Source organism: Hypanus sabinus, chromosome 22, assembly GCF_030144855.1.
Source record: "Hypanus sabinus isolate sHypSab1 chromosome 22, sHypSab1.hap1, whole genome shotgun sequence".
NCBI classification, from domain to species: domain Eukaryota; kingdom Metazoa; phylum Chordata; class Chondrichthyes; order Myliobatiformes; family Dasyatidae; genus Hypanus; species Hypanus sabinus.
The window spans coordinates 54,524,519-54,542,679 of record NC_082727.1 but is presented as its reverse complement, the minus strand read 5'-3'; the positions used below and the strand labels follow the sequence as shown (position 1 = coordinate 54,542,679).

The following is an 18,161-nucleotide window of genomic DNA, read 5'->3' as shown; positions in this document are numbered from 1 at the left end:
TGCCTGACCAATCAAGAATCTATCAACCTCTGCTTTAAATACACAGAAAGACTTGGCCTCCACAGCTGCCCGTGGCAAAGAATTCCACAGATTCACCACCCTCTGGCTAAAGAAATCCCTCTTCATCTCTGTTCTAAAAGGACGCCCCGTATTCTGAGGCTGTGTCCTCTGGTCTTAGACTCTCCCATCACAGGAACCATCCTCTCCATATCCACTGTCACCAATCAATAGGTTTCAATCAAGTCACTCTTCATATTAAACTGTTTTTCCTTCTTTTCTAACAATGTCAAAAAATAAAATTAGAATTATGCCTTCAGGTAGGCTGTGCTTTCTCGGGCATTCACTGCTGTCCTACAATTACATGATCACATTTCATTGTAGTGATAAAAAAACAAGATTAGGTTCAAACATACCACATAGCATTTAGAGTGGAACAGCCAATGAATTTCACTTTAAACTACAAGAATCAATTATTAATTTGACATTGTTAATTTTAATTTTCTTTTGTTGGCTCTAGAATTGTAAGAATCCCTGCTGCAATGCAGCCACTTGTACTTTGATGTCAGGATCGGACTGTGCCCATGGGAGGTGCTGCAAAGACTGCAAGGTAAGTTCAGTGATTCTGTTGTAAATGCAGGGGACTCGCATTTGAATCATGATTGCAAAATAAATTGTTTCTATGTTGTTAGATGAGCTACTCACCAGATTCTTCTTATTGATTTGGTTTAGTTGCAAACTTTGAAAATGATTAAAGACCAAATAAAAAATATGTACATCGGGCCCCATCAGTTATGGGTAACTTGATTTATGGGAATCCAAATTTGTACAACTTCTCCCAAACACTCTTAAACTATTTTACTTAATAGATATAGCCGTTCCAAACATACATTAAATACAAGAATCAATTAGAAAAACACCAGAAATATGCTGAATTAAAAGAGGAAATTCAAAGACAATGGAACATGAACAAGGTATACATTGTCCCAATAGTAATATCTACAACTGGTATCATCCTGAAGTAATAGAATCAAACAATTAGGTCTGTAAATCTCCAGAGAGCCACAATACTAGAAAACCACTAGAAAAGTCTGAAAGTTCCTAGCAATGGAGAAGTGATTGTGCTTGACTATACCCATTTGAGCTGAGAAAAAAATATAATAATAATTTAATTTATTGAATCAGATGAAAACTGGATATGAAATCAGAGAAAATCACCTTTTTTGACAAGGTGACGAGAGAAATTGATGAATGTAGGGCAGTGGATGTTGTTTACATGGACTTTAGTAAAACGTTTGACAAAATCCCTCAAGGGAGGCTAATCCAGAAGATTAAGATGCATGGGGTCCATGGTGAATTGTCTGTTTGGATTCAGAACTAGCCTGTGCATGGAAGTAGAGGGTAGTGGTTGAAGGGACACGTTTGAGCTGGAGGTCTGTAATTAGTGGAGTTCCAAGGGATCTATGCTGGGACCTCTGCTATTTGTGATGTAAATAAATGACCTGGAAGATGGGTGAGTTAGTAAATTTGTGGAAGAGATCAAGATTGGTGGAGTTGTGGATAGTGTAGATAACTGTCCAAGAATACAGAACAATATAGACTGGTTGTAGATATGGACTGAGGTGGTGTTTAACTCAGATAAATGATCGGTGTTGCACCTTAGTAAGGCAAATGTAAGGAGACAGTATACTGTTAGAGGCAAGGTCTTTATATTAGAGATCTTGGGATCCATGTTCATAAATCCTTAAAAGTGGCTACACAGGTTGATAACATGGTTAAGAAGGCTTATGGAATTCTTGCTTTTATTAGTCAAAGAATTGAGTTCAAAAGTTGTGTTGCAATATTATAAAACTTGGGTTAGGCCACATCTGGAATATTGTGTACAGTTCTGGTCACCCCACTAGAGGAAGGATGTTGAGGCTTAGGAGAGGGTGCAGAAGATGTTCACCTGGCCACTGCCTGGTTTTGAGCGCATGTGCTATCATAAAAGGCTGGATAAACCACCAGTGTTTTCTCTGGAGCATTGGTAGCTGAGGGGAGATTTGCAAGATTATGTGAGGCATAGACAGACTGGACAGAGAGCATCTGTTTTCCAGGGTTGAAATGTCTAAACCAGAGGGCATCCATTGATTGTGAGAGAGGGGGGAGGTTCAAGGAAGATGTGAGGGGTAAGGTTTTTATTCAGGGATTTGTGGATGCTTGGAATGTGCTGCTGGACATGATGGTAGAGGCAAATAGATTCGAGGTTTTTAAGAGACGTTTGGATAGCCACGTGGATAAGGAGGATGGAGGGATATGGGCATGGTGTAGGCAGGAGAGATTAGTGTTTTTGGTTTACTTTTTAGCTGGGTTGACACAATATTGTGGCTTGAATGGCCTGCTCCTGTGGCATACTCGTCTATGTTCTTATGTTCAAATGAATTATACCTTGACGTACCTTCTATACATTGTTGGTTTGAATTTTTTATACTCCTTCATCAGTAAAGCTAAAGCAATTAATTTAAATAGTGAACTATTTCCCAAATATATAAACATGGACTTTGGGCTGATTAAAGGTAGAAAATTAAACACAAAGAAAGATGCAATAGAGCGAGTGGAATATAAAGCAGAGCAGCAGGATACAAAACAACTGATGGATGAATATGAAACATAAGTATCTGCAATATCAAGAAGCAAAGAAAATAGATCATAGTGTGATAAAAGGAAAACTTTTGACAGAATTTACTTCAAGGCTTAAGAAATTCTACCAAACAGAGCTCAATGGTGAAAATATAACAAATGCAATAAACACTTTGGCTATACCCATACCAATGTATTAGAAACATAGAAAACCTACAGCACAATACAGGCCCTTCGGCCCACAATGCTGTGCCAAACATGTACTTACTTTAGCAATTACCTAGGGTTACCCATAGCCCTCTATTTTTCTAAGCTCCACGTACCTATCCAGGAGTCACTTAAAAGACACTATTGCGTCCTCCTCCACCACCATTGCCAGCAGCCCATTCCACGCACTCACCACTCTCTGCGTAAAAAATCTTACCCCCGATGTCTCCTCTGTACCTACTTCCAAGCCCCTTAAAACTGTTCCCTCTCATGATAGCCATTTCAGCCCTGGGAAAAAGCCTCTGACTATCCACACGATCAGTGCCTCTCATCATCTTATACACGTCTATCAAGTCACCTCTCATCCTATGTCATTCCAAGGAGAAAAGGTCAAGTTCACTTAACCTATTCTCGTAAGGCATGCTCCCCAATCCAGGCAACATCCTTGCAAATATCCTCTGCACCCTTTCTATAGTTTCCACATCCTTCCTGTAGTGAAGTGTTCAGAACTGAGCCGAGTATTCTAAGTGGGGCCTGACCAGGGTCCTATATAGCTGTAACGTTACCTCTTGGCTCTTAAACTCAATTCCACAGTTGAGGGAGGCCAATACACCATACGCCTTCTTAACCACACAGTCAGCCTGCACAGCAGCTTTGAGTGTCTTATGGACTCTTACCCCAAGATCCCTCTTGATCCTCCATACTGCCAAGAGCCTTACCATTAATACTATATTGTGCCATCGTATTTGACCTACCAAAGTGAACCACCTCACACTTATCTAAGATGAACTCCATCTGCCACTTCTCAGCCCAGTTTTGCATCCTACTGATGTCCCGCTGTAACCTCTGACAGCCCACCACACTATCCACAACACCCTCAACCTTTGTGTCATCAGCAAATTACTAACCCATCCCTCCACTTCCTCGTCTAGGTCATTTATAAAAATCATGAAGAGAAGGGGTCCCTGAGGTGCACCACTGGTCACCGAACTCCATGCAGAATATGATCCGTCTATAACCACCCTTTGCCTTCTGTGGGCAAGCCAGTTCTGGATCCACAAAACAATGTCCCCTTGGATCCCATGCCTCCTTACTTTCTCAATAAGCTTTATCAAATGCCTTGCTGAAATGTATATACACTACATCTACTGTTCTACCTTCAGCAACATGTTTAGTCACATCCTCAAAAAATTCAGTCAGGCTCATAAAACACAACCTGCCTTTGACAAAGTCATGCTGACTATTTCTAATCATATTATGCCTCTCCAAATGTTCATAAATCCTGCCTCTCAGGATCTTCTCCATCAACTTACCAACCATTGAAGTAAGACTCACTGGTCTATAATTTCCTGGGCTATCTCTACTCCCTTTCTTGGATAAGGGAACAACACCCCCAACCCTCCATTCCTCTGGAACCTCCCCCATCCCCATTGATGATGCAAAGATCATTGCCAGAGGCTCAGCAATCTCCTCCATTGCCTCCCACAGTAGCCTGGGGTACATCTTGTCTGGTCCTGGAGACTTATCCAACTTATCCAATGTATTCTTTTGGTGCAACACCTTGGTCCAAAACTGATCTGAAAAATTCACAAAGAAAAATAAGAACTGAAATGACAAATTTTAGAAAACACTATGTACATGAACACACTTAGGTTGACACTACCTCAGACAGAAAGAGAAAGAGGAGTAACAGGCATAAATCATTGACACAACAGCTAGACAAAACTTCTAAGGACATACTTCCTTCAGTAAAAGCAGAATTTAGCACACCGCATGAGCATATGCAAATCTGATCAGAAGTAGCTCAGGATTCACCAGCTTGAGCTGATAAAAAAAAATAATAATAATAATGAAATGTTGCTGGTGTTCATTAATGACTTGATAGAGTATACATTCAGTTGGTTTAATATGGGGAGTGTTAAAATGATAATTAAATTAAAGAATAATATCAAATATACGTATGGTACATAAAGCAATATGATATGGTTTGCTGTAGAAAATGGACATTTCTGACTCAGAAAGAAATCAGTTTGCAGACAGTTCTTACTTACATGACCATAGGACTGCCTCTAATTTTAAATGCTTAATGTAGTTAATGAATAAATAGTCTTGTTTTCCTGGGTTGACTGGTAAAAATAGAAGAGTTCTGCAGTCTGTTTCCTTATGTGTAATACATTTTGACCTACATCCTGATTACCATCTCTAGCCATTCTTGTTGATCAGTGCAACTCTGGGTCAGGCTCTGTTCTCCTTTCACGGGGGGAAATAAGGCAATATGTGGCTTAATGAACTGTTAGTGGAACGAACGTTGTTGTGCTGTATATCTGTTTGGTTTCAGGAAGCTTATATATTCTGTAGCAATGCAGCCCTTTCTCAGTTAGCAGTGGGGGAGATCCATATCACAGGCATTCTCTATGCCAGACCTCTCTCAGTTTATGGAAAAGCAAGGCTTGAAAATGTGTCTGAGGCTGTAGCATTGCACATTATATTGATGTTCTGCTCACATTAATCATTACAACAAATAACATTGAATTGGAATATCCAGCCCTGTGTCATAAATTGTTTCCTTCTCATTCCAGCTAAAAAGTTATGTAAATATGCTTGTTTTTTTTTGGGGGGGGGGGGGGGGATTGTCTTCTGTCTCAAGATATCTAATTCCTTACCTTTTAGGTGATATTGTAACTTCAAATGTTACCTCAGGCACAGCCTGATGCAGTGTAGAGGTTGCCCCAGTTCAAATGTCCCAGTCTACTCCCAGAATAGTTTTTACAACCAGCGAGGTCCTACCCCTAGGCCCAACAGCTGCTAAGGTTGTCATGGTTATTGAACATCTTTGGCATTTACAAACATTGTAAATTACTCTGGACCTATAACAATATAAGAATGGTTCCTTTTTTGAGTTCAAAGTAAACTTAGTATCATGGTACATAAATAACACCATATACAACCCTGAGATTGATTTTCTTGTGAGCATTCTCCAGAAATGCATAGAATGATAACCATTACAGAATCAATGAAAGACTGCACCAACTTGGGCATTCAACCAGTGTGCAAAAGACAACAAACTCTGCAAAAGTAAAAAGAAAGAAATAATATTTATAAGTAAATGAACAACAAATATCGAGAACATGAGATGAAGAGTCCTTGAAAGTGAGTCCAGTGGCTGTAGGAGTATTTCAATGTTGAGGCAAGTGAAGCTGTGTGAAGTTATCCCCTTTGGTTCAAGAGCCTGATGACTGAGGGGTAGAAGCTGTTCCTGAACCTGGTGGTGTGAGTTGTGAGGCTCCTGTACTTTCTTCCTGATGGCAGTAAGAAGAAAGCATGGCCTAGGTGGTGGGGGTGGGGGCATGTCCCTGATGATGTAAGCATGTCCCACATACACTTATACCAAGTTAATTTAATGTAACCGAAACAAACAAACATCTCCTGAAGCTTCATTCTCCCATCCATTCACTTCAGTTGGGCTGTTGTACCTACACCAGATTGAATCTAATATAAAGCAGGTATTCCAGCCTGGGGCTAGAGTGTGGGTCTGATAAACTCCAGGATGAGTCTGTCAGTACAGCGCTGTGGTTCATAGCACCTCAGAATCTTGTGTTGGAAGATGCAGTCATTCTCTTCAACCTGCCCCAGTCCAGAATGTGGTGCTTTCTACTGAGAAACTCAGATAAGTCCTGGAAAGTACTGGGATCAGACCCACTGACGCATTGCTTTAAATCATATATGTTACGTTATTCACCAGCTGTTGAGGAATTATAAGTAAAATATGCATTTTTATAAATAACTAAATAAACATTGATATTAATATATTGCTGGATCTGTACAGTTCCTTCCCGCAGGAACGTTATGCAGAGCTATAACTGATGTCTGTGACCTCCCAGAGTATTGCAATGGCTCATCATCCTCCTGCCAGCCTGATGTCTTTGTCCAGAATGGCTATCCATGTGCAAACGCGACAACGTACTGCTATGGAGGAGTATGTCAGACCTACGACATGCAGTGTCAGATTCTCTTTGGCCCAAGTAAGTGCAGAGGTTTTCATTACTTCAAGCACCGAAACACACATTCTCTTCAAATTAGAGAAAAAGATGTGTCAAATTCAATAATGTTCTTTATGTGAGTTAGATTCATGATAAAATGAAAAGTTTTAATTTATGTGGGTGAAATAACTCCCCTTGGACACAGCCCAAAATTAACCTTCACAGTGCTGTAAATATGTTTTCTGGTATTGTCCAGGTCCCAGAGCAAATAAAAAATGTTTCAACAAACCATTTTGAGGAAATAGATGTATGGTGGTACTTTATCTATGCCTGTTGATTTTCCCTGCCATGGATTTAGTGAAACGTCAGGCTATTTGGACATTGTATAACATCTCCTATGTCCACATGTGAGAGTACATGCATGCACACACCAACTTTCTGGGTCAGCATATCCAACACAGACCAGCAGTTACTGGAATAATTGCTGGCACTTCCTTTTGCTTCCACTAGGAAGAACCCTGCATCTATGGAGAAGCTTGCTGATTACTGAGGCAGCCACCCTGATGATTATTCCTTGACCTACCTCTGAAATCTCCCAGCTTTTGTTTCAGCAGGCTTTCCCCGTCAATCAGTGGTAGTGTTCTACTGAACACTTTCAGGACAACTGGATGGCTGGATGGTGAGACCTCAGCCTTTCTCGTGATCTCAGGGACATCCAGGGTGGGGCAGTGGTGAAGGGAGAATGAATCTGGTAGGCATTTGTTTGTCCAAACCAGAAATCAACAAAGCAATTGCTTTTCCCAGAAGATTAACTTGCAGACTTCAGTGATGTTTCACAGTGCTGGGCTTATTTCAGGTCGTGAGGACTTGGTATGAGGCCGCTCATCAGCCCAAGTTAAGGGCATAGCCAGGAAGCACGTCCATTAGTGTTTGTGTCAACCACCTGTGATATCTTCAGATGCGCAATGACTGACCATGTAGATGACCACCAGCAGTGTGGAATGCACTGTGGGCTTTGGCAGGCTCACTGAGAAGGGCATGGTGTCCAACATCAAGCCACTAAATGGCAGGTAGATGTTAGGTTAGATAATCCAGCCCCATGTACTGGAGAAGGCATCCTGGAAAGACTAAATAACGCTGTTATTTGTCAAGCGTCTCCACTCCATCCACCAAAAGTAGAACTTCCCGATGGCAAAACATTTTAATTTTGATTCTCATTCCTGTTGTAAGATGTTGGTCCATGGCCTCCTCAGGATGAAGGAGCAACACCTTTTATTCCATCTGAGTAGCCTTCAACATGATTGCATGAATATTGATTTCTCTTTCTGGTAAAAAAAAATCCCTCTTCTTCTATTCCCCACTCTGGCCTCATACCTCTTCTCACCTCCCCCTGAGTCCCTTTCTCCTATATTCTACTCCTTCTCTTCTCTTATCATATTCCTTCCTCTCCAGCCCTTTACCTTTCATGCCCACCTTGCTTCACCTATCAACTTCTAGCTACCCTCCTTCCCCTCTGCACACCTTTTTATTCTGGTGTCTTTTCATTTCCTTTCCAGTCCTGAAGAAGGGTCTCAGCCCAAAGCATCAACTTATTTTCTCTTTTCCATAGAAGCTGCCTGGCCTGCTGAGTTTCTCCAGCATTTTGTGCGTGTTTCTTTGGATTTCCAGCATCTGCAGACTTTCTTGTGTTTCTAAATCTCATGTGGATAGGGTGGTGAAGAAAGCTTTTGGTATGCTGGCCTTTATAAATCATAGCATTGAGTATAGGAGTTGGGATGTAATGTTAAAATTGTACAAGGCATTGGTAAGGCCAAATTTGGAGTATTGTGTGCAGTTCTGGTCACCGAATTATAGGAAACAAAATAGAGAGAGTACAGAGAAGATTTACTAGAATGTTACCTGGGTTTCAGCACCAAAGTTACAGAGAAAAGTTGAACAAGTTAGGTCTTTATTCTTTGGAGTGTAGAAGGTTGAGGGGGGACTTGATAGAGGTATTTAAAATTATGAAGGGGATAGATAGAGTTGACGTGGATAGGCTTTTTCCATTGAGATTGGGGCAGATTCAAACAAGAGGACATGAGTTGAAATTTAGGGGTAACACGAGGGGGAATTTCTTTACTCAGGGAGTAGTAGCTGTGTGGAACGAGCTTCCAGTAGAAGTGGTCGAGGCAGGTTCGGTATTGTCATTAAAGAAAAATTGGATAGGTATATGGACAGGAAAGGAATGGAGGGTTATGGGCTGAGTGCAGGTTGGTGGGACTAGGTGAGAGTAAGCATTCGGCACAGACTAGAAGGGCCGAGATGGTCTGTTTCCGTGCTGTAATTGTTATATGGTTATATGTTATATGGATATAAATAACACTATTCCTGTGATATATTCCACAGTTTCACAGCGTGCTCCACATGCATGTTTTTTACATGCAAACACTCAGGGGGATAGGTTTGGGAACTGTGGATACCAAAGCTCGGGTTTCATAAAATGTCCTCAAAGGTATGAAAAAAACTTGAAGAATAATTGAATGAATAAAAGTTTTCAAATTGATATTTTTGAACCTGAAATATAATTGTGTGCTCTTTTCATTTTCAGCGACGTTGACTGTGGTAAAATTCAATGCATCAAAGCAACGACGAGACCTGCAGGTGTTGACACAAGCACTGTAATTGTTAATGGTCATGAATGTGTGAATGCTAACTTCCATGTGGGCACAGATGTCGTAGATCCTTCATATGTGAATACAGGTACTGGCTGTGGCAAGAACAAGGTAACTATGAGCTGATGTAAATCAGTATAATGAAAACAATGATTAGGGATAATTAACACAAAAAACTTTACCCATTTGGTATTTCCTCAAAACAAATCAATGTTCAAAGTAAATTTACTATCAAAGTACATATATGAGGGTGATTGATAAGTTTGTAGCCTAAGGTAGAAGGAGTCACTTTTAGAAAACCTAGCACATTTATTTCTCACCCTCCTTTGGTGTTGCCACCAGGTCGTCGTGGACCTCCTTGGAAGATAAGCCCTTGTGAACGAGGTAGCGGACGACTACACGAAGGCCGATTTTTGTCCATTTTCTCAGACGGTGCTTACTTGTAATTTTCAATGATCTGAAACAGAAATACCACAAAAATTATTAACTTCAAACTTTCTGCATAATCAAAGAGTTGAACTGCACATGTTTGTAACGAGAGCAATATAACTCATCTCGTTCTACCTTAGGCCACGAACTTATCAATCACCCCTTATATGTCACCTTATACGTTTAAGATACGTTTACTTCTGGGCATACTCAGTAAATCCAAGAACAATAATAGGACCAATGAAAGACCACACCCAACAGGACAGGCAAATAATCAGTGTGCAAAAGACAACAAACAGTGAAAATGCAAAAAAGAAAATAATAATAAATAAATAAATAAACAATAAGTATCGAGAACGTGAGATGAAGAGTCCTTGAAAGTGAGTCCATAGGTTGTGGGAACAGTTCAGTGACAGGTCAAGTGAAATTGAATGAAGTTATCCTCACTGGGTCAAGAGCCTGACGGTTGAGGGGTAATAACTGATCCTGAACCTGGTGGTGTGAGTCCTGAGGCTCATGTACCTTAAATTCCAGTGCTGTCATTCCAAAAATAAATACAGAACCTGATGTAGACACTCAGCAGGTCAGGCAGCACGTATAGAAAGAGAAACTGAGTTAACGTTTCAGGTCGAACATTCTTCATCAGAACTGGGAAAGTAAGAAAGCAAGGTTAAAAAGTAAATAGTTTTCCAGGCTAGTTGTACTGCCTTTTTTGCGACCTTTATGTACGAATGGACATAAACACTGTAAATAAATGTTGTCTATTAAAACGGAGCAGTCCCTTTGCAGCACACTCCAATATCAGTTTCATAACGTTGGGGGAACCGCTCCATTGAGCAGCTCTGTCTCATCTACCGCAAGCAGGACCCCCCCAGTGGCCAAACAGTTTATTTCTGATTCCCATTCCTGTTCTACCCTGTCAGTCCATGGCCTCGTCTTGTGCTTCAGGGTGGAGCAGCAACACCTTGTATTCCATCTGGGTAGCCTCCAACCTGATGGCATGAATATTGATTTCTCCTTCCAGTGAACAAGTCCCATCCCCCCTCCCACTTCTTCTATACCCCACTTTGAACTTTTACCTCTTCTCACCCACCTATTACTTCCCCTTGTGTCCACTCTCCTTTCCTATCAGATTCCTTCCTCTCCAGCCCTTTTTCCTGGCTTCACAAATCACCTTCCAGTAGCCCCCTTCCCCTTTTTATTCTGGCATCTTCCTGCTTCCTTAAGAAGGATGTTGGCCCAAGATGTCGAGTGTCTATTCATTTCCATCAATGCTACCTGGCCTGCTGATTTCCTCCGGCATTTTGTGTCTGGATTTCCAGCATCTATAGGCTTTTTCAATTTTAACAATTTGCATGTTCCTTATTGTAGTTTTTAATGAGTATGTAAGACCATAAGACAGAGGAGCAGAATTAGGCCATTTGGCCCATCAAGTCTGCTCCACCATTCCATCATGGCTGGTTTATTATTCCTCTCAACCTCATTCTCTTGCCTTCTCCTCGTAACCTTTGACCTCCTTACTAATCAAGAACCTATCAATCTCTGCTTTAAATATACGCAATGACTTGGCCTCCACAGCCACTTGTGGCAATGCATTACAAAGATTCAACACCCTCTAGTTAATCAAATCATCTCTGTACTACAGGGACGAACTTCTATTCTGAGTCTGTGCCCTCTGGTTGTAGACTCCCCCATGAGTCAGCAGAGCTATATTATTACTGATAAACACATTCGACATTAGTACAATATAATAATAAGAACATTCAGAGGGAGGTAATTGAGACAGAATGGGAATATAATAGATGCTGGCTCAGGAGAAAAATCTGACAAAACATTAATTGCCATTGTTAGCTGTAGATGGATGCGAGGAGTTTCAGAGGACATGGACAGGCTAAGAGCTTAGCAAGAAATATGGCAAATGGAATATAATGCGATAGAACCAAAATTCTCTCTTCTAGTAGGAAAAACAGATGGGCAGTATATCACAAACACAAGAATAGGCAATATATTTTTTTGAATGGTGAAAGTTGAAAAGTGTTGGGATTCAGAGGGACCTGGGTTTCCTCCCAGGGTTTTGCACAAACTGCAGAAAGTTAAGAACAGGTATAACAACCAAATAGGAAGATAAACTATATGTCAGTGTTTATTGCAGGATAATTTGAGTATAAGAATAAAGACATGGTATTGGAGTTATTTAGGGCTCCTGAAGATTATTGTGTACAGGTCCAATCTTCCTAGCGAAGGATGGAAGCACTTCAGCTAAAGAGTACAACAGAATCCTAGGATGGAGAGTGCATTGGTTGGTGGTGTGCTCAAGATCAGCTTTAGAAGAACAGTTGCTCTCATATGGAGAAAAATCTTCAAGGGAGTGCCAGGGTAGATGAAGATTGCTGTCCTGGCTGGGATCTAGAACCAGGGATCAATCTCAAAATAAGAGATCAGCTTTCAGGACATCAAAAGGAGAGGAAATATCTTCATCTCTGTCGTTGCAAATCTCTAGGATTATCTATCCAACTGGGCCCTGGAGGGTCAGCTGCTGTCTATATTTTATTCAGAGCATGGTAAATTTTTGGATATGAAGGATCAGGAGATATTGGGTTGGTGTAGGGAAGTGGCTGAAGGTATTTCTTCTCATTGTGTTCTAAATTCTGTGTTGTGACATTTTTTCTCTCATTTATAACTTGTATCTTTTTCAGGTTTGCAAGGATTTTAAATGTGCTAAAGCTGACGTCTTGGGATATGATTGTAATGAGACGGTGAAATGCAATGACCATGGTGTAAGAAGTATTCCTTTCATATTCACAGTGTTTACTTGTACTTTTGCTTCCTTTGTGCTGTTGTGTTTTGCAAAGTTAACATCAACCACCCAGACCACATGAATTTCCTCCACATGCTCCAGTTTCTTTCCCCATTCCATAGACATATGGGTTGGGGTTAGTGAGTTGTGGGACAGCGACTGTGGCATCAGAAATACGGTGATACTTGTGGGTTGCCCAACGCAATCCTCGCTGATTTGATGCAAAAGAAGCATTTCATTCCATGTTTTGATGTACGTGGTCCGCTGGTCCTCGAGATCTGGGGGTTTGGCTCAGGGTTAGCAGCTCTGACAGGTCAAAAAAAAAAATTGTTACAGAAACAGCAATGAAGAGTTATTCTATGTCTGTGTATGATGGTGTTCCTGGGTCTCATGGCTGACAGTGGTGAAGACCGAGAGGAGGCTGCTGGCTCAGTGGGGGAAGCTCAGAGCTCCACCAAGACCAAGAGCTTCCAGAACAACCATACCTTGGGCACCACAAAAAACATGGCCGGGGACAGACAGAGATGGAGGGCCTTCATTACTGCCCTAAATGCCAGCAGTGTAACAGGCAATTGATGATTGATTATCTTTATATCTGAGTGCAAGTGATAGGAGGCTGAGAGTTCTGGGTTTGCCCCTGCAAACATTATCTATCCAATCAGGTTTGGATTCTCCAAAGTGGAGGAGACCACATCTTGAGGACTGAGTGCAATGCATTAAATTGGAATCATTGATTCACCTGGAAAGACCATTTGGGTCCTTGGATGGTGGGAAGGGAAGCGGTCAAAGAACAAGTGTTGCATCTTCCATAGTTGCATAGGAAGGTGCTGTGGGGAGGGAAGCGATTGATGAAGATGGAAATGCAATCCAGTGAATCAGAGAAGGAACAGTTCTTTTGGAATGCTCATAGGGTTGTGGTGGGTACAGCATGGGGAGAGTTGAAGGTTTGCCTGGTAGTGTCATCCCGTTGAGGGGTTGGAAGCAAAGGAGGATGAAACATTGCTGCAACTGTACTCAGTGTAAGCCTGAGGACCAGCACCTCATCTCTTGTCTGCATTTGTTACAGTACATTGATGGAGACTCAGAAATGAACTTATCAGTAACAGTTTTTTTTTTAAATTTCATGTACGTGCTTTCAATTTACCTCTACATACCAGTTTTTTAAGTAATTGTTACCTTGATAGCTTTGGTCTGCATCCTTATTATAGACATTCGGTTTTCTGCACCCCCCCCCCAAATCCATTGGAATTTAAACCACGTTTGCCTTCCTATTTTTCCCAATTCTAAAATAAATTCATTGGCCCAAAACCCAGGCTCTGATATTTTTTTCTCCCAGCTGAAGTTGCCTTAGTGCTTCCTGTATTTGTTTCTGCTCCAAGTTAAACTTGGTTTAAGTATGTTCTGCAAATAAGGGTGTCTATGACACCGTTATTTGCAAACTGATGGGATTACTTAGCTGTTACCACTGGGCAGGACCTTGGTTCTCAGGGTTGGCTGAACTCTGTTGAGAAAGTTCTCACTAAGAGAACTACATAGAATGACTGTGAACTTCATTTGTACATCAAAGTTGAGCCACAAGACTCCCATGACTGTTGAAAATATTTGAACCAATGGAAAAATAAGGGAAATGCCTACATTTTGGATGGTAGCTCACTTGCAGTGCTCTTTCATTGAAAGATTATTTATTTCCTAATAGATCTGCAATAATAAGAAGAACTGCCACTGTAATGATGGGTGGGCACCACCTGACTGTGCAACCAAGGGCTATGGAGGAAGCATAGATAGTGGACCCACACGCATAGGTATCGTAAAAATGTAAAATTGCTTTGCAATGTCCCAAGTGTAAACCCAACATATTTATAATACTTTACACTATTTGATTCATGCTAACTTACATATTGTGAAATGTTCTTGTTGAGACTATTCAATAATCTAACTTTATTAGTATTATATATTACTTTATTCAAATGCAGAACTAAAGTATGTTGTTTAGCTTTGTAAGTGTGCTTAGTTTTCATTGCTAGTGACTTCTGTAAGGCTCCTTTGCACCTGACTGTTCAGAGTACAGTTGTTTCTGAGACCCAACAATTATTGGAGATCACATGTTCTTAGTCATCATTCCCAAACCAAACCAAGTCCATCACCAGGATGAAGTCCCCATTGATTATGAACAGTATATTGCTCATCAAGAACTAGTCAATTATGGAAAAAAACTTTAACACAGCACCATGGCCCTAGAATTTCCATCAATTGAGTCCAAATCGAATATAGCAGTTAATAGACTAATCAACAATGGTCTAGGAAATATTTGCTTACTATCTCATTAGCACTTATTCAAAGCAAGAATAAAAACAGAGCAAATATTGTTGAGCAATAAACTACTATTCACTATGTGGAATTTCCTTGAGTGGTTTTCCAAACCTTTGTGGTGACCTTCGTGAGTTCAACAGAGGTCTATTGATGTTTGTATACAAAGGTTCTGCTGAAATCATGGTGGTGGAGTGGAGAGAGTCCAAAGACAGATTTTTAATATGAGGCCCTCCGTTGGTTGGGGTCAGTCATGGATATTGTGTCCCAGCTGTCCCCATGATATGAAAGCAGGGCAGTATGATATGGAGAGTGAGATGCTGACCATGCAGCAGGCAACCCCTCTCCACGCAACTGATGAATCCAAAGAAATGGCAGAGACTGGTACAGTTTGGCACCAGCGATGTCGCAGGAGTTGAACTCAACATAGGGAAAGGACCTTAGGGACTCCAGCTCCAGATTTTTCCTTGGGGTTTACACATGAAGCCTTCCCAATGAGGTATAGCTGCAAGGCAGTGGAAGTTTGGAATCAGAGTTTTTCTTCTCCTAGATGAGCCCCATCTGCCTGAAAATACAGTATATGCTTTGAATAACCACCAAATGCTGGCTTTAAGGCAAAGAAATAATACCTGGCATTTAACAAAACTTTATACTAATGGTAAAAAAACTTACTAAAATTTCGAGCTTTGAGGTAACTTTATAAAAGTTTTAATATTCTCAGTGTAAATCTAAATGAGAAGCCACTAAATCCTTCGAGTTTGTTATTAAAATGATACAAGATATTGCAAGTAACCAGTTAAGAAATCCTTTCTGTTCCTTTAGATACATCACTTCGAGATGGCTTGCTGATATTTTTCTTATTGGTGGTCCCGGTCCTTTTATTGATTGGCTTGTTAATTTTTTTCAAACGTAATGCAATAAAGCAATCATGGAGAAAGAGGAATTCCTCCGGCAGAAGGTAACTGGGATTTGATTAACTTTGACAATTCTTCCTGAGCTTTTATTAAATAGGTAGTGACTTCTATAATGATTTTGTTTCTTGAGCTTATTTTGTTATCTGTAGATATTTTACTTCAAGTTTGTTCTACTATGCAGTTTCTGTCCAATTATACTGAAGGTATTGGCTTACATGGTAACTGTCACTGGCTGCTCTCAAAGTATAAAGACCAACTCGCCAGCCTTCCTTGGTGGGTCTGGAGTATGAATTTTGACATGCATTTTTTAAATGAGGGCTCAAATTGTCCGGTGATCTTCGTCTCTCTGGCTGGTCTAATCTGTGCTTGCCATCAGGAATTGGTGGAAAGCAATGGAAAAAAGGAACTCTTCCCAGTGATACACTGAGATTTGCCTATACTGAGAATGTAAATTATGAGCACCACAGAATAGATTGATTGAAAAGTCTAATGTGGCAAGTACAGGGCAAATAATTAAATCCAGGAGAAATTCTGCAGAAGCTGGAAATCCAAATCAACACACAAAAATTGCTGGAGGAATTCTGCAGGTCAGGGGGCATCTATGGAACTAAATAAAGAGTCGACATTTCAGGGCAAGATCCTTCTTCAGGACTGAGGAGGAAGGGGGAAGATGCCAGAATTTAAAAAATGGGGAAGGAAGTGAGGAGGATAGCCAAGAGGTGATAATTGTATTGTCAACATAACATACTTACAATGGTATTGTTCCCTCACCATTAAAACTGAAAAGGAGAAACTGAAAATCTAACCTTGGAGAAAGAGCATGATCTGAAACAGTTCATTGCTAGCCATGCTATTTGATATTAAAATACTTGTTTTATTTTATAGAGCACAAAATAAACAGCAACAACAGAACACTTTCACAAACCGAGACAACCAGAAAATTGTTGCGGTAAGAATTATTGTCAATTTAGCAATCCCAGATCCCACTCAACCCCATGCACCTGCCTTCTCACCATATCCTTTGGTACCCGGACCAATCAGGAAACGATCAGCTTCTGGTTTAAATATACCTATGGACTTAGCCTCCACCGCAGTCTGTGGCAAAGAATTCCACAGATTTACTACTCTCTGGCTAAAAAAATACCTCCTTACCTCCGTTCTAAAAGACCGCTCGTCGGTTTTGAGGCTGTGCCCTCTAGTTCTGGATATCCCCACCAAAGGAAACATCCTCTCCACAACCACCCTATCTTGTCCTTTCAACATCCGGTAGGTTTCAATGAGATAACCCCACATTCTTCAAAATTCCAGTGAGTACAGGCCCAAAGCTGCCAAACGTTCCTATGTTAACCCCTTCATTCCCAGAATCATCCTTGTGAACCTCCTCTGGACTCTCTCCAATGACAACACATTCTTTCTGAGATATGGGGCCCAAAACTGTTGACAATACTCCAAGTGTGGCCTGACTCGCCTCTTATAAAGGCTTGCATTATCTCCTTGCTTTTATATTCTATTCTCCTTGAAATAAATGCCAACATTGCATTTGCCTTCTTTACCACAGACTCAGCCTGTATATTAACCTTCTGAGAGTCTTGCACGAGGAATCTTATGTCCCTCCGCACCTCTGAAGTTTGAACCTTCTCCCCATTTAATAATAGTCCCCACTATTGTTCCTTTTACCAAAATGCATTATCATATATTTTCCAGCACTGTATTCCACTTGCCACTTTTTTGCCTATTCTTCCAATTTGTCTAAGTCCTGCTGCAAACGCATTGTTTCCTCAGCACTACCTACCCCTCTATCTTTGTATCATCCACAAACTTTGTCAGAAAGCCATCAATTCTATTATCCAACTCATTGAAAAACAATGTGAAAAGTAGCGGTCCCAATACTGACCCCTGAGGAAGACCCTCATCATTGACAGCCAAACAGAAAAGGCCCCATTTATTCCCACTCACTGCCTCCTGCCTGTCAGCCGGTATCTTTCCTGTAACACCATAGGAATTTATCTTGTTAAGCAGCCTCATGTGTGGCACCTTATCAAATGCTTTCTGAATATCCAAGTAAATGATCGACACTGCCTCTCCTTTATCCATCCTGCTTGTTACTTCCTTGAAGGGCTCTAACTGATTTGTCAGGCAAGATTTCCCTTTACAGAACCATGCTGATTTTGACTTATTTTATCATTAGTCTCCAATTACGCAGAAACCTCATCCTTAAAAGTAGACTCCAACACTTTACCAACCACTGAGGTTAGGCTAA

The 18,161-nt window shown here is 40.8% G+C and overlaps 1 protein-coding gene across 1 annotated transcript in view; it reads left to right on the top strand.

The window, feature by feature from the left end:
- LOC132379630 (disintegrin and metalloproteinase domain-containing protein 9-like) overlaps positions 1 to 18,161 on the top strand; it is a 67,098-nt gene that overhangs the window by 34,884 nt on the left and 14,053 nt on the right. Inside the window, exons 13-20 of the mRNA XM_059947768.1 lie at positions 518 to 607; positions 6,650 to 6,845; positions 9,189 to 9,294; positions 9,391 to 9,565; positions 12,580 to 12,660; positions 14,377 to 14,482; positions 15,810 to 15,945; positions 16,787 to 16,850. Of these exons, the coding sequence (XP_059803751.1) occupies positions 518 to 607; positions 6,650 to 6,845; positions 9,189 to 9,294; positions 9,391 to 9,565; positions 12,580 to 12,660; positions 14,377 to 14,482; positions 15,810 to 15,945; positions 16,787 to 16,850 (954 nt within the window). The remainder of the gene's footprint in view (positions 1 to 517; positions 608 to 6,649; positions 6,846 to 9,188; positions 9,295 to 9,390; positions 9,566 to 12,579; positions 12,661 to 14,376; positions 14,483 to 15,809; positions 15,946 to 16,786; positions 16,851 to 18,161) is intronic.